Below are 15,222 nucleotides of genomic sequence, written 5' to 3'. Positions count from 1 at the left end.
CACTAGTTCCCGTCCATATCTTCCAAGGATCACTGGGCTCAGCGGCCAGGCAGCTAGTTCGAAGGAGCACTCATGTTTCTGGGGGTCGCCTGTCCTGCACTTTCCATGAGTTGTCCCATGTCATCCTCTCTGCCGCCCTGGAGGAGGAGGAGAGCCTTGCGGCAGGTCAGGGGCACGGACGGATTGTGGACGGAGGCCTCTCTTCCTCCCAAACTCCCACCCTCTCCTCTTTCCATGCCGACTTTCACAGTTAGCGTGTGGTCTTGTAGCTAATTTAACACAACCTTCTGACCACCTGTGCGCAGGTTTTATCTGCCAGTTCCAAAGAAAGTTTTGGTTAATTCGATGAGGTATCAGGGGCACCACTCTAAGCACGTACCTTATATTCACTCATTTAATTCTCGTAACAGCCCAGTGGGCACCGTTACCCTGTCTTAGACATTGGAAAACTGAGGCTCAGAGGAACCAAATTACTGCACCCCGTAAGTGGCAAGCAGCATGAGCTCCGGGCTCTCATAGAAAGCACTTCGCTGCTTCTCATCCCGCACAGACGTCCAGTTCCAGTCCTGCCGGCGAAATTTACACAGTGGCCCTGGGTTTCTGTTCCCTTCCCGCTCACTTGGCTGTCACGGTGGCGTCCTGGGAGGGTTTTAAGTGAGGATTCAGTGCGGTAGCCTGTGTCCCGATCGGCACACAGGGTCTGAGCGTAAGTGTCAGGACGGCCGTTCGGGGCCCCTTGCGGGGAGGTGACTGGAGGGCCGGCCTGGGGCGTGGGGACCGGCACTTGCTTTGCCCTTCGGGCTGCCGCGGCGCTGAGTCCGTGGCCCTCTGCCCTCCCCACCCCTGCATCAGGCTACGGCGGAGGATGCCCCTCGGCGCCCCCACTCCAGAGCCTGCGGCCGGTCCACCAGCGCCACGTCACCGTGCCCGCCCGCCTGCCGCAGCAGCAGGTGTTCGCCCTGGCGGAGCCCAAGAGGAAGCCGTCGCTGTTCTGGCACACCTTCAACAAGCTCGCGCCCTTCAGGAAGTGACGCGGGGGGCCGGGGCGAGGGGCCCCCGTGCCCCTCCTGGGCCCCGTCCAAGGAGGCTCCTCGGCCACGTGGCACCGGGACCCGGTGCTGAAAACCTCTCCTGGGGACGCAGTGAGGGGGACCTGGCCTCGCCTGCGGTCGCAGAGGCCCAGATGCCTTCTCGGGAGGGAGGGGGGTCATGACGCACAGCTCCAGGGTCCCCCGGACCGCTCCCCGCCGTGAGCCCACCGGGGCGGCCGGGGGGCCGGGGTGGGCTCTGGAGATGCCGGGCGGGGAGCCGGGAGCGTCGCCGAGGGCGAGCCGCAGTCAGGCCCGGGCGGCGCTCCCCGAGGAGGATGGGCGGGGCCGCTTTGCCTTCGGTCCTGAAGGGGAGGGCAGTGGCGGGGTCAGGGGGTGGCGGGCGGTGACCGCAGCCCCGTCGGGGCCCGGGGGTCCCCTGGCGTCTTCCGCATCCGCGCCGTCGCCAAATGGTGGGCCGGCCTCTCCCGCAGGCTCCTGCGCACGTGGTCCGGGGCCCGCGGTGCACAGAGACCCACGCGCTCCAAAGGCGCCGTTGCTTTCAGGGGGCAGGGAGCCCGCTGCTGGCCTTGTACGCCTGTCCCCGCCCGTGTGCCACTCCCCGAGCAGAAACCTGAGAAACTGCACGCACGTGCACGTCCAGGAGGAAGAGCGATTTCCTTTCGTCTGATGGCGAAGTGCAGGCCTCCCGGTTGAAACGCGTCCTTAGAAGAGCGTCCGTGTGCCCGTTCCTGCCTCTGCCCCGTCCTCGCCGATCAAGTGACAGTGACACGCGCCTTCTTCACTGAAAACCACGAGGCTCGAGGGTCCTGCTTCCCCCACGTTTGAAGCCGACTCTGTCCCATACCCCCGAGCAGTGGTGCCAGCCGTGCCACGACAGGCCTCTGAAGGTCGGTCCCGTCTGGAGGAGCCCTCAGGAACAGATGCAGACTGAGAGCGGCCTCCTCTGGCGAAGGCCGCGCGCCTGACGCTGTCAGCAGCAGGCCTCCTCGCCTTCTCTAGACGGTAAATTTTGATGAAAATGGCTTTTAAACGTGCCGGGAGGAAACGGGCTCGGCCACGGAGACACCTTCCATTGACCTCATGCACCGGGCGGGGGCCCTGTTACATGTCGTGTGGTTTTCTACTCGGGAATCTCTTTTTGGTGTTGAAACCTCGAAAGTTCTCTTTTCTCCCCAGTCCCTGCTGGAGAATAAACACACCTGTACGGGCCTAACAGAGGGGACACCTGAGACTCCAGGTGTGGCCCCCCTCCTCCTCACACCCAGAGCTGTTCCCGGGGGGCAGGGGGACCCAGGCTGTGCTGCGTCTGCGGACCTCGGGGCCCAGGTCCCGGCACGGACGCCGCTTCTGTGAGGAAGCTTCTCGGGAGGTGCCGTGGGTCCGCGTGCTTGTGGGGGTGTGTGTGTGTTTCCTTTCTGAATAGACTTCTCAATTTTCCTCGCATTTATATAACTGACCTTTTTACTAACAAGATACAGTGATAAATTTTGAAGACTATGCTTAGTATGCGTTTCGTGGGCCGCCTCAGCAAACGTTGTCGGGCCTCTGTGCTAAACAGAGTTGTTTGTACATACAGCAGTTGTGAACAGTTGGGTTGCTTTTTTTGTTTTTTTTTTTTTTAATAGAATTACTTTGAGGAAGTTAAGAGAATCAGTTGCTCATGTTATATTTCCAGTGAGGACTCACCTCCAGTGCAGAAGCACCCAGAGGGCCCCCATCTCCCCCCATCCCCCCATCTCCCCCCATCTCCCCCCGTTGTCCAGACACAGGGACAAAGGGCTGGACGTGCTGTCGGCAGCCCTGGTCTGTCTCTCGGCCGGGCCCTGACTCCTGGCTCCCCTTTCCTCCCCTCAAGCTTCCCAACAGAGGAGCAGGAAGCACGGACACCAGGGCACGTGGTGACAGTCCCTTGGTCAGATGTCCATCCTAGGTGGCTCCTGCTTGAATTTCCAGGTGATTTGAAAACTGCTAAAATGCATTTAAAAGGATAGAACGTCCTTTGTCCTCTTTAAATCTGTGTGTCTAGCTTGGGTTTATTAGCAAAAGCCTGCGTTCTCTACAGAATAGATGGCTCGGTGTTCTGTTTCTATATTTGCCGAACTTCCTTCTTGATTTCTCACATGTTCCACTTGGAGAGAAGAAGAGAAAAAACGAAGAGCCCCCTGTACACGTTGTGTGTGAATTTCACTGGGAATCTCACTTTCTCTGTCTGTCTTTTTCTCTTTTTAACACTACACTGCGTGATATGCCGAACTTCCTTCTTGATTTCTCACATGTTCCACTTGGAGAGAAGAAGAGAAAAAACGAAGAGCCCCCTGTACACGTTGTGTGTGAATTTCACTGGGAATCTCACTTTCTCTGTCTGTCTTTTTCTCTTTTTAACACTACACTGCGTGATATCGGTGGACCACGCCCCCCCCCCCAGAAAAAGATGGCGTAACATTTTGATGCATTTCACTTACTCTATCATGTGTCAGAGTTTGCCAGCTCTGTTGAAAGACCTTTGAAATGGCCTCGGGTCCAAAGCAGCCTTCTCGGTTTTCGATGACGCCTAACGTGTATAACAGCCTTGCAGTAGATTGTAAGCAGTCGTACAACAGAATGCCTGGGAAGTCCTGGAGGAATGGCATTCTTTGTCTTTGGCCTGCAGACTGGAAGAAGAGGGACAGGGATTTGCCAGGGCTTTCCTGGGACACCTTCTGTGTCTCTTGCTCTCGGTACATCTGATCTCTTCCCACCCCCCTGCCGTAGACCTGATTTTGTAGTAGAAAACATTTCACCCCCATCTCCACGCTCCTTCTGAATATTGTCGTGCCTTTTTATTCATAATACAAAGACTGAGCTCCATGCCTGTTCAGAAAATCCCCTCAATCCTACATTGCTGTTGTCTAGACACAGAGCAAAAGTGCATTTAATGCAAAACCTGTTTCACAATAGAAATCTTTTGTAAAAGCCGTGCGCCAGCATTTTGTCGGTTGGGAATCTCTACAGGCCCAGACAGCTGATTCTCTTCAGCGCAGATCCAACTTAGTTACCAAAAAAGCCAGAAGAGAAGAAACCCGACGGCCTGAGTTAGGGACGAAATTGCAGTGTAATAGTTTGCTGAGGAGAGGAGAAACAGACGTGTCCCTCACAGTTCAGTGCCAACAAGCGTGGATAAATGTGGCTCGCAGGCCAGGGATGCCGGGCACACATCGAGAAGGCCAAACTGTCCCAAAGCAGTTGTCCCTGTATAAGCTTAGCCCGCAAGTTGTTCTCCCTGTTAACATTTCACCTGGCAGATGCTGCTCTTCTCAGGATGGATACAACGAAGGTGGAGTCCAAAGGATTCTGAAAATAATAAGTAGAAACTGTGTGATCTTGAAAAAAAAAAAAAAAAAAACAAAACACCCCAGGAGCATAAATATCGGAGGCAAATTTAGTAACAACAAACTTAACATTACTGTCTTTAGTTGTTTATTAGGTATCTGACACTTGAATTTAGAAAATACCGTAACTGATTCTGTAATTTAACAGTTGGTCTCTTTTTGTAAATATTAGCATCCGCAGTGTTTGACTTACCTACTTCGCAAGGCTTTGGGTGACCTGTTCCTTCAATTCTAACTCACCGGCATCGAGGTGATGCTATCTGTATAGGTCAAGTGACAGCTTCCAGACAGATGAAGTGGCTGTTGACAGCTGAATTGTGTTGTACAAGATCACTGTAACTTGATATGTATTCTCTCTGAAGTTTTTGTAAAAAAAAAAAAAAAAAAAATTTACAATGTTATTTGAATGATTTCTTGTAAATGCTGTGAATCTATATTTGTTGTTTTGTATCTGTATATTAAAGTTAATTTGCCAGACTGGCTCTAGTAATGCATTGGAGTGTGTGTGTGTGTGTGTGTGTGTGTGTGTGTGTGTGTGTGTGTAACATATATTTTAAATGGAGAGTGAGTGCTAGGAGGGTTTCTGGGATTTGCAGCTCCTTCCCTGCCTGGACCCTGACAGATTTCTTCTCAGCAAAGAATCATCCATTGATGAACTGACAGAAACTGCTTGGGTGGGTGCGGGAGAAGGAAGGCTCTGAGGGGATCAGAGAGGGGCCCCTCGACTTGAAAGAAGCCACCGAGTATCGGGATGAGACTGGCAAAGCCAAAGCTGGCGTGAGAAGCCCAGCTCTGGCTCCCGGGGGTGCAAGGCAGATGCGGGCCCTTCCCGGTGCTTCTGGACCCGCAGGTGGCCCGGCTCACTTAGCCTTGGTGAGTGGGCTGGCTAAGGGTTTCCTTCCCTAGTTAGCAGCTCAGCAAAGGCAAGCAGACAGCCCACCGCTGCTGGGAGCGCCAGCGGGAGAGCGAGCGCCCCCGCGAAGGTCGCGCAGCGCCCCGCTCCGTTTGTTTGCTCGTGACAGCTGCCCCCCTCCTTGGGCTGGACGGAAGGCGCTTTGCTTGGGGGGCCGGGGCTGTGGAGGCGCCGGAACCTAACCCCCCTCGGAGGGCAGTGCCCGCAGCCCAGGAGGGCACCCCGTGGAGGGAGCAGAGGGCTGGGGGTAGGGCCCTTCTCAGAGGGGTTCTGCGGAGACGGCCGGCACGGGAGCCACCCTGCCACCGGGCACCAGACAGACGGTGAAGCGGGCGATCCTCCCGTGGGGCGTGTGCTCCAGGGGGACAAGCGCGTAGGGCATCACTAGAACGCAGCGTGCGTTGTGGACATTTGAGTTCTAGAAGGACTTCAGGGGTGGGGGGTGGGGGCCGGAGGCAGGGCCCGCGCAGACCCCCGAGGCGGAGCCCCGAGCAGCCCTGGGTGAGCTGCTGGGATCCGAGTGCGATGGGAGTTGAGACAGCGATGGTGGAAGGACCATCTCGGGGCTGCGGCCGGGGCGCTGGGTTGTACCGGGCGGAGTCTCGGCGAGGAGAGCTGCTCCAGGGCCAGAGAAAGGGCGGACTTCCCACCCGAGGCAGGCGGATGCCTGGCGAGACAGAATCCAGCAAAGAGACAACGAGAAAGGAGAGCGGGCCGCTCTCAGCATGCTCGGCGAGGATGCAGGTCCCCCGTCATCACCTGGGTGGCTGCCCGCTTCTGCCTGGGGCGCTGGGCGCTGCTGCCATAATCGGATGCAGGAAGGGATGGCGTGGAGGGTGCGTCTGTGACTGGACCGGCCGCTGGAAGCACGGGGCTGGCATGCAGGTGGGGGAGGGCTGAGCAGGGAGCAGGCAGCTGGGGGTGAAGATGCACCCGGCGCCCCAGCCTCAGCCCTGAGCGAGGCAGAGCAGGGGAAGGGGCCCGGCGTGGGGAAGGGGCCAGGGGGGCAGATGAAAGAGGCTGTCCGCGGGGCCGCATGCTGCGCACACGCCTGGCCCTGAGAAAGGACCCAGGCGTCCGGGCGGAGTTAGGGGTCAAGAGGCCAGGCCCTTAACCTGTGACGTAATTAGACCCCGCCCCTGCCTGCGACGCTGGTACAGTTATGCCTGCCATACAGAGAAGGCAACTGAGGCACAGTGAGGGTAGGGGGTTACCTCTGTTCAGGGGGGACTCGCCCTGCACCCCACTCTCCCTGGGGCCTCTGCATTCCAGCTTGGCTCTCAGAGTTGGTTCTGTGAGAAACAGCGTTGGGTGCATTTGTTCTCTCGATGCTATTTTTAAAGTCAGAAATCAATGTTCATAGACACTGATGGGAGAAGATAAGAATCAGTGATCACATGGGATTGAAAAAATAGTTTCACCATGTTTTTCTTAGTGCCGTGTGTGTGTGTGTGTGTGTGTGTGAGAGAGAGAGAGAGAGAGAGAGAGAGAGAGAGAGAGAGAGAGAGAGAGGAGAGAACAGGCATTAAACTCTTAGGCACTCGAATGCCTACACTAAAAGGAACTACAGAGTCAGAGAGATCTAGTTAAGTGATGTCAGTTCTAAGGGTCCGGGATCCGATCGAGGCCTGAGAGCACCGTCTTCGGTTTGGTCCTATTAGCTCGTGATGAGAGAGAAAGAGAGAGAGAGAGAGAGAGAGAGAGAGAGAGAGAGAGAGAGAGAGAGAGGAGAGAACAGGCATTAAACTCTTAGGCACTCGAATGCCTACACTAAAAGGAACTACAGAGTCAGAGAGATCTAGTTAAGTGATGTCAGTTCTAAGGGTCCGGGATCCGATCGAGGCCTGAGAGCACCGTCTTCGGTTTGGTCCTATTAGCTCGTGATTGATCGCGGAGAGGAAGCAAAGGCACACATGTCACTCTAAGGGGAGGGTCCTGCGTGGGGACTCCTCCCTCCAGACTCGCCTGGAAGCTGCCTCACCTCCTCTCGCTACCTAGAGCCTGTCCTACAGAGTGAAGTCAGTCAGAAAGAGAAAAACAAATACCGTACGCTAATGCACATATATGGAATCTTAAAAAAAAAGGTTCTGCAGAACCTAGGGGCAGGACAGGAATAAAGACGTAGACTTAGAGCATGGACGTGAGGACACGGGCAGGGGGAAGGGTAAGCTGGGACGAAGTGAGAGAGTGGCATGGACATATATACACTACCAAATATAAAATAGATAGCTAGTGGGAAGCAGCCACATAGCACAGGGAGGTCAGCTCGGTGCTTTGTGACCACCTAGAGGGGTGGGATAGGGAGGGCGGGAGGGAGACGCAAGAGGGAGGGGATATGGGGATGTATGTATACATATAGCTGATTCACTTTGTTATAAAGCAGAAAGTAGCACACCATTGTAAAGCAATTATACTCCAATAAAGTTGTTAAAAAGATAATAATTATAATAAAATAAATCGAAAAATAAAATAAAAAGGACGGAAAGAAGGAGTTAACTTGGCCGAACTAAGTGGTGTTGCTGGAAGATGACCCTGGCTCAAGTGTTGCCTCAACTTTTGAAGTTCTTCCAAGACACCTTGTGCTTACTTGTTCCCTCCCCTTCCTGCTGTTTTGCAGATCTATCCACTAGGGAATTGCGTGGCAGGAAGGTGTGATTTTATTTAGTTTGCTCCTGATTCCTTGTTTGCATAGCACCTGGGTGCCGCCTGCAGCCCTCGGGTTCAGGTAAGAGCCTTAGGAAACAATTTCTTTAAATTCAATTTAAGGCATCAGAGTCCTAAAGCAGCTCTTGTATTACTGGTGTGTGATAATCCTGCTTAAGTAGGTATCTGTCTGCAGGGCTTTGGGTAGGCAAGGGGTTAAGCCAGTTCCGAAAGACATTCTTAAGAGACTAAACGGGAGACAGAAGCAGATTTTGAAGTTCTTCTGCTAGAACTCTGCAAACTGCCTGCGAGGAGGGATGAAACCGTAGAATAAATCATGAGAATTAGCAGACCTTTCTAGAGAGCTTTCTAAAGAAGCCCATGGATTTTTTTTGCACAAATGTCAACATGTACCTTTTTATATTCATGGCAATACTAACTTACCCAGTGTAGTTTAAAACAAGGCCTTCAACATATGTTGAAGAAGAAATACATATGTACAAAGTATAGAGAAAGTGGAAGAAAATGTATTCAGTGAAGGCAATTTGGAGATTTAGGTTCTCGGACTGTCACGTCTGGGGGGGATGCTGGGTTCACTCATCCCTTGCAACCTTTAGAGGCTAGAGGTTTGGAGACCCGGTAAAGATTGCTCAGCTGGGTTCTGGCAGGTCTTTATTAAATCTTATTTGGGCAAGTAAGAATCTTCAAGAGTAGAAACCTTTAATCTTGGCCGTGAATTAGGGACAGCACGTCCTTGGAGAAAATTAATCAGGAGGGGCCCTGAGTAACCTTTCAGAAAGAAATTCAGTAGTGAAGGAAAATGTCGATCAAGCATAGGAGAAACGACCCAGAAATAAGAAGTAAGAACCTATTTTATTTGGGTCTAACCAACAGTGACTCCAAAGCCGTTTGCAGTCTGTATTGCTCTGCCCCTAACCATTTCCGTATGTCAGGTTTGTGGGGTCACAGGCGCTTTCCAGGGTCCCTCCTTCCCCCCCGACTTGACATCCAACAGAAGGACTGCGTCCACTCTCTTTGCATTCACACCGACTGTACTGCTCTGTCTAAGGCAGGGCCTGCTCTGGGATTTTTCATGCATCACCTGAAGGGTTTTTGACCCAGTGGGTCCTCAGCAACTTTGTTGGGCTGAGTTGCAGCCATCGAAACGTAGGCTTAGCTCCAGGAGGGACCTCGGTAACGGGCTTGGGCAAGGTAGCGGCACGAGTATTTCTCTCTCACGTCAAAGGTGGGCTGGGAGGGCAGGCCTGGTCTGTGCTGTCATCAGAGACCAGGATTTCTCTGTCCCCAAAGTGTTGCCCTCCAGTTCATGAGGGAGGATGCACCCCTTCCCGTGAAGGTCCTGGTCCGTCAGGGGCACGTGTCACTTTTACCCACGTCCCACTGGCCAAAATCTAGTTTCACGGTGATACCTGGGCTGCAAGGGTGGCTGGGAAATGAGTCTATTGTGGGCAGCCACGTGCCAACTAACATTACTGTTACCATCGGTGACGGTGAGCAGGGCGTTGGAGAGACTAGCAACCTCTGCCAAGAGCATTGACAAGGACTGGCTGCAACATCCAGCCGCCTCCCTGGTGATGATTTGCATGTGATTGGAACCAGGATGATATTTATTTATTCATTTATTTATTCACTGTCATTCATTCGTTCAACCACTCAACAAATATTTGACTGTGAGTGCTGAAAATAAGAAAGTAGGAAGATGCAGTTGCTGTCTTCAGCAAGCTGTTACCTATAAGTGATGCTAGCCTAGGTGCTGCGTGGAGGAGGGGCGGGGCGGGGGGGGGGCAGTGATCCAGAGAAGACAAGAGGGAGGGTGGAAGCGGAGGAGGGAAGGATGGGAGGCAGACGGGGTCCTAGGTCCAGTGCGCTCTGGAGAAACACCAGAAGTAGGAATTAAGCATTGAGACTGAGGAGCCAGCCAGAGGCTTTGTGAGAAACGCATATGTAACTTTTGATCTTGAAAAATAACACATGAATGTAATTTCTACTCTATTCCTCGTGCAAACCGTCATGTCCTTCTTCTAAAGAGTTTTTCTTTAGAGATGCTGCCACAACTTACCTCACTGCAAAGCATGTTCCTTTATTCATGATCCTTTGTCGAAGTTTGTCCTACCTGCCGGGCCTGGGGGGATACATCTCCGCCCGTGTCAGGTGTGCAGAACCAGGGAAAGAATCACAGAAGGATGGATGTTTGCTTTTATCTCAGCTCTTCTCTGGCTGGAGAGCAAAATGGAGTTTATCCCAATTTGACACCTATATGAGCTCCTGATCTTTTTTATTACTGGAATAATTGTAACACATTTTGAAAAAATTAAAAGGGAAAAATATAGACCCCCTACAGAGCTTGGTCTGTGCAAGTTAGATTTGACTACGGCCGGACACTTCTGAGTTAAACAGAAGAGGAAGGTGTAGATTATTTATGGAATCTGGCTCTAAGAAAACTCAAGTCAATTTCCTGAAATGGCGTAAGTTTGTGATTTTAAAGGGAAACATCTGCCTTTCTGTCCCCAAATACTTTTATCTGCATCAAACTGCACCCTGAGACCCATAGAGGCTTCCATACGATGGCGATGTGATCCTTTGGATGACAGTCTAGCTGGGTTTTAAAAATGTGTATGTAGAAATAGTTTTATAGACACTGTAAAAAAGCATTTTTAAAAAAGAAAAGCTCCCATAACCTCACCATTCCGAAGCAACCATGTGCATTTGGATATATTTGCTTCTCGTTTTTGTCACTATGCATATAGGCACACGCTGCTTTATCGCGCTTCACAGACAGTGCATTTTGTCACAAACTAAACGTTTGTGGCAACCCTACATTGAGCATTTGCTCACTTCGTCTCTCTGTGTTCCATTTGGGTAATTCTCACAATATTTCAAACTTTTTCATCACCATTACATTTGTTCCGATGATCTGTGATCTTTGATGTTACTACTATACTCGCCGAAGCCTCAGACAACGGTTAGCATTTTTCAGCAATAAAGTATTTTTAAAATTAAGGTATGTAAATTGTTTTTTAACATAAGGCTATGCACCCTTAATAGACTACAGTATAGTATAAACATAACTTTTATATGCCCTGGAAACCAAGAAATTTGTGTGACTCAATTTTTTTCTGATCTTCACCTTATTGCAGTGGTTCTGGAGCCAACTTTTCTACTCTCTGTCTCTGAATTTGACTATTCTCAGTACCTCATGTAAGTGGAGTCACACAGCATTTGTCCACTTGTGACTGGCCTAGTTCACTGAGCACAATGTCTTTCAGGTTCATCCATGTCGTAGCCTGTGTCAGAATTTCCCTCCTTTTTAAGGCTGGATCATATCCATCGTGTGGATGGACCACATTTTGTTTATCCATTCACGCATCCATGGACACGTGGGTTGCTTCCACCTTTTCGCGATCGTGGACAGCATTCCTGCTGTGAACATGGGTGTAGAAATATCTGCGGGAGTCCCTGCCCTCAGTTCTTTTGCGTGTATACCCAGAAGTGGGATTGCTGGAGCAAATGCTAATTCCATGTTTGCTTTACTGTTCAAAATGTGCTTTCATGCACAATGTGCTCAAATTTGGTTTTCACAGTAGCCCTGTGAGGGAAGCATTAATCTCTCCTCTGGCTGCAAAAAGGGGTTTGCCCAGAGTGAAAGGGTCAGTTGGAGTTTCTTTGCCCAAAGGGAAACAGTCAGCGGGGCTTTCCTGACTTGGAACGTGGCTCTCTCCTGGATCGCCCACCATAGAGTCTCCCCAGTCACACGCATCCTTCCAAGGACAGTGTCCTTCGATTGTGAGCAGCCAGTGTGCTCCCAGCTGCCCCCCTGACCCGCCCTTACCGTGCTGTCCAGGCTTGACCACTGCAAAGAGCAGAGGCTTGGTCCGTGGCCCCAGCGATGAGAGTTTCTCCCTTCAGTCTGTTTCCCTCTTTCCGTCCAGCTCTGTCATCTGAGCCATGAGGACCTGGTGGCTCCTGTTCGTCTCCGGAGTCTGCGCAGGGATGGTGAACTCACAGGACACCTGCAGGCAGGGCCACCCTGGTGTCCCCGGGAACCCGGGTCACAATGGAATGCCCGGGAGAGATGGACGAGATGGAGCAAAGGGTGACAAGGGGGACGCAGGTACCCACCACCTGTGCCTGCAGCTGCCCTCCGCTCATACCCCTTCCTTTCACCTCATTCATTCATTCATCACCTGTGCGCTCACCCCTCTCCATCCATCCATCCATCCATCCATCCATCCATCGCCCAGAAGACACTGATGGAGATCCTGCTCCGGCCAGATCCAGGCTGGGTGTGGGGTACAGGGCAGCACGAGCCATGAGGACCCCTGTCCTCGTGGGCTTTCCCATTGAGTGCGGCTGCCTGTCTGCTGGCCACCATCTCCGATACTACAGGGCCGTTTTCAGGAGCTTGTGATGTCATAGATCTTTCTGCCTCAGGCGACAGGTATGAGGCATCTTTGGCACCGGGTCCTGGAGAGACATCCGACGGCAAGGTCTCTGGCAGAGAGCACCCAGCACGGTGCAGGCCTTGCCGTGAGGCAGGCGGTGCAGAACGCCAGAGAACAGGAAGGGTCCTGGAGCCACACAGCCGCTCCTCGGGTATCTGTGCTGTGTCCCGGGACCTCCCCACGGTTTGGGGACTTGGGGACAGGATCCAGCCTCTGGGAGGGACAGTCCCCAAAGCCAGGATGTGTGAGTGGTTTCCATGACAAAAACCTGTAGGCTTGACTTCTGAATGGGGTTCTGGAGCCCCGGTCTGACCATAGGGTCCTACACCTAAGATGTAAGCAGAGGACCCATCTGGGTGCAGGAAGAAAACATCGAAACTTCTAGTGACATCTTAAGAGATAAATTTAGGTGAAGAAAAAAATCGAGCCTTTAAAACGTTTGCTATGTGAATCCGTGTGAATGGCCTCACTTGGTCGGTTTGCAGATACACACGTGTCATTTGAGGCCTGGCCCATGTCCCGTGGGAAGAGTGGTGGCCCACAGTGTGAGCAGGCTGGCCAGGACCCTCCCGCGTTCACTGACCTTCAGCGTGTTGGGATGTTTTGCACTAAGTGTGCCTGGACCAGGGGGTTCTCAGATTATGCTGTTGAACTATCACAAAGAGATGGGTGCTGAAAATACTCCCGCAAAAATACTGATGGGTGAAGGTGAACTTGATAATGCAAGCAGTAATGAATCCTGAGAAGGGCAGAGCTGCCGTTTCTATTCTTAATGTGAATTCTTCAAATGTGCATTAGCAGGAAAAAACAATGACGAACGTCAGTCAGATCTGTCAAGACGTCTGCCGCCCCCCAACCTGGAAATTATTATAACTGTGGGCGGGTGCATTTACATGTACGTTCATTGAGATGCCCTTGTCCTGACTGTGGCTGTCCCAAGGGTATCACAGACTCACAGGAAGATGAACACCAAATAAATAAGGCATCTCAGGACTCGTGAGAAGCGTGAACACAAGCCGCTGTCATTTTTCTCGGTACGTCGTATGAAAGCTTCGCCAAACTTAATGGTAAACATTTAGAAGCCTCTTTTGATATTTCTTCATTATACCAGGGAATTCGATATTCCCCTGGCAATATTGAAATGGCATAATACACAGGAAGCAATGTCAGGATGGACTGAAATTAATGCTCTGCCAGCAAATGCTGTTAGAATATGGATTTTGAAAATGCCTTTAAGATTTGGAGAAACAAGAAGTACTCAGTGTGGGAAGTCTGCCGCGCAGATGTGTGACATTCCAGGTGTTTGTAGGTGTTTCCCTGCTCAGGACGTTCGTGGTCTAGCGTTTACTGCGTGGGCTGGATGGGGCAGAGGGTCACCAGGGGCAGTGTCCCTTCTCACCAAGCCCCGCCCTGCACTCGGCGCTGGGCTCTCCTACCGGAAAACAACACCTCCAGTGAGTCCACGCCGCTTTGGGGCATTAGGCCCGTTTCATCTCTGGGGAGTGAAAGGCCCTGTCCAAGTGAACGGCAAACCCTCCATCTTATTGAAATCCGCCCCTTATCCTCCCGCTGGGACCACGTGTGTACATGTATGCGTACATGTGCGTACACGTGCGTGCGTGTGCCCGCGCACGCGCACAGGATACGCTGTGTCTTCGCGATCCCTCCCCCCGCCCCCGTCACTTCCACGCCCCTCCTCACTGCGAGGACTGCCTTGGACCCACCGGCGGGCTGGGCCGGGAGGAGAGGCGCAGGAAGGCGTCGCTCAGCTGATGCCGTCGGAACCTGGCTCCGCTGCCCTCCAAGCGCGACGGCCCGGCGCTGGCCTTGCTCCTGGGCGGCTCTCTGTGGGCCTCCGGTATCACCCCTCGGAGTGGACGATGCACTCGCGGCCTGCACGCCCGGGGCTGGGGCACGTGCTCTCCGCGGCCGCAGTTTTCTCACCCGGCTCCGCGGAGGCGCCCGCCGCCCAGGGAACCTCGGCGCTTGCGCAGCGCCGGGCAGCCTCGCCGGCGTCTCCTTTACACTCTTCTCGGTGGAAGCGTCGCGTCCGTCTCCGTGACTCAAACTGCGGGCTCACAGCCTCGCTTTCTCTACAGACGTCTGAGTCCCCTTTGCTCCAGAGCCGAGGCAACATTTCTGCAGGCCAAGGGCGTGGGTGGGGGCCAGGTCACAGCCCCCGTCTGGCACTTATCCTCTCTCCGGCTCAAGGGCGCATGTGTGCGCTGGGTGGTCTGTCTCCAAATTTGGGAGGTTTAATTTAAAACGCTCGTTATAACATATTTTATACACACAGAAGAAGCTAGATGGAGAGAGAAGGAAGACAGATGCTCCTGTATCCAACACCAAAGTTCTCTACCTCTCCGCTACTCATTCTCTCCCCTTCTTCCTCCGTGGTCCCCGTTCTTTCAAGTTTCACATACTTCCTTAAGACTTGCACGCTACGTATATAGTTTATTTAGATTATATACAACACACGTTTCTTAGAAGGATATTATGTCACATTTCTCGCACTAAAAATTAACTTAATCTTTGTCTTACCGTTTTCAAATGTATTTGTGTGTATGTTTTATTTTTAAAATTTATTTATTTTTTGGCTGCGTTGGGTCTTCATTGCTGTGTGCGGGCTTTCTCTAGTTGCGGTGGGCGGGGGCTGCTCTTTGTTGCGGCGCGCGGGCTTCTCATTGTGGTGGCTTCTCGTTGCAGAGCACGGGCTCTAGGTGCACAGGCTTCAGTAGTTGTGGCACGTGGGCTCAGCAGTTGTGGCTCGCGGGCTCTAGAGC

General features: G+C 52.5%; 2 protein-coding genes and 1 long non-coding RNA gene across 5 annotated transcripts in view; all 3 read left to right on the top strand.

Moving 5' to 3' along the window:
• The window catches only part of SPATA13 (spermatogenesis associated 13), a 71,905-nt gene extending 70,847 nt beyond the window's left edge, over positions 1 to 1,058 (top strand). Inside the window, exon 12 of the mRNA XM_024125807.2 lies at positions 853 to 1,058. Coding sequence (XP_023981575.1) covers positions 853 to 1,031 — 179 coding nt within the window. The 3' untranslated portion in view covers positions 1,032 to 1,058. The remainder of the gene's footprint in view (positions 1 to 852) is intronic.
• Positions 1,059 to 1,436: 378 nt separating this feature from the next.
• LOC114487512 (uncharacterized) lies at positions 1,437 to 4,887 on the top strand. The gene is made up of 3 exons (XR_003682665.1): positions 1,437 to 2,054; positions 2,229 to 3,005; positions 4,593 to 4,887. It is a non-coding gene; the product is annotated as an uncharacterized lncRNA (long non-coding RNA).
• Positions 4,888 to 8,011: 3,124 nt separating this feature from the next.
• LOC102977432 (complement C1q and tumor necrosis factor-related protein 9) overlaps positions 8,012 to 15,222 on the top strand; it is an 11,220-nt gene continuing 4,009 nt past the window's right edge. For 2 of the 3 annotated variants that reach the window (XM_055089551.1, XM_007105999.2), the window contains exons 1-2: positions 8,012 to 8,058; positions 11,927 to 12,108. In XM_055089551.1, the coding sequence (XP_054945526.1) occupies positions 11,943 to 12,108 (166 nt within the window). In that variant the 5' untranslated portion in view covers positions 8,012 to 8,058; positions 11,927 to 11,942. Of the gene's footprint in view, positions 8,059 to 11,165; positions 11,196 to 11,926; positions 12,109 to 15,222 lie in introns of those variants that run through there. The other variant, XM_028497863.2, reaches the window with a different exon arrangement.

Source organism: Physeter macrocephalus, chromosome 13 (assembly GCF_002837175.3).
Source record: "Physeter macrocephalus isolate SW-GA chromosome 13, ASM283717v5, whole genome shotgun sequence".
In the NCBI taxonomy this organism is placed as follows: Eukaryota; Metazoa; Chordata; class Mammalia; order Artiodactyla; family Physeteridae; genus Physeter; species Physeter macrocephalus.
The sequence above is the reverse complement of the archived record's forward strand: the minus strand, read 5'-3'. Positions and strand labels throughout refer to the sequence as shown.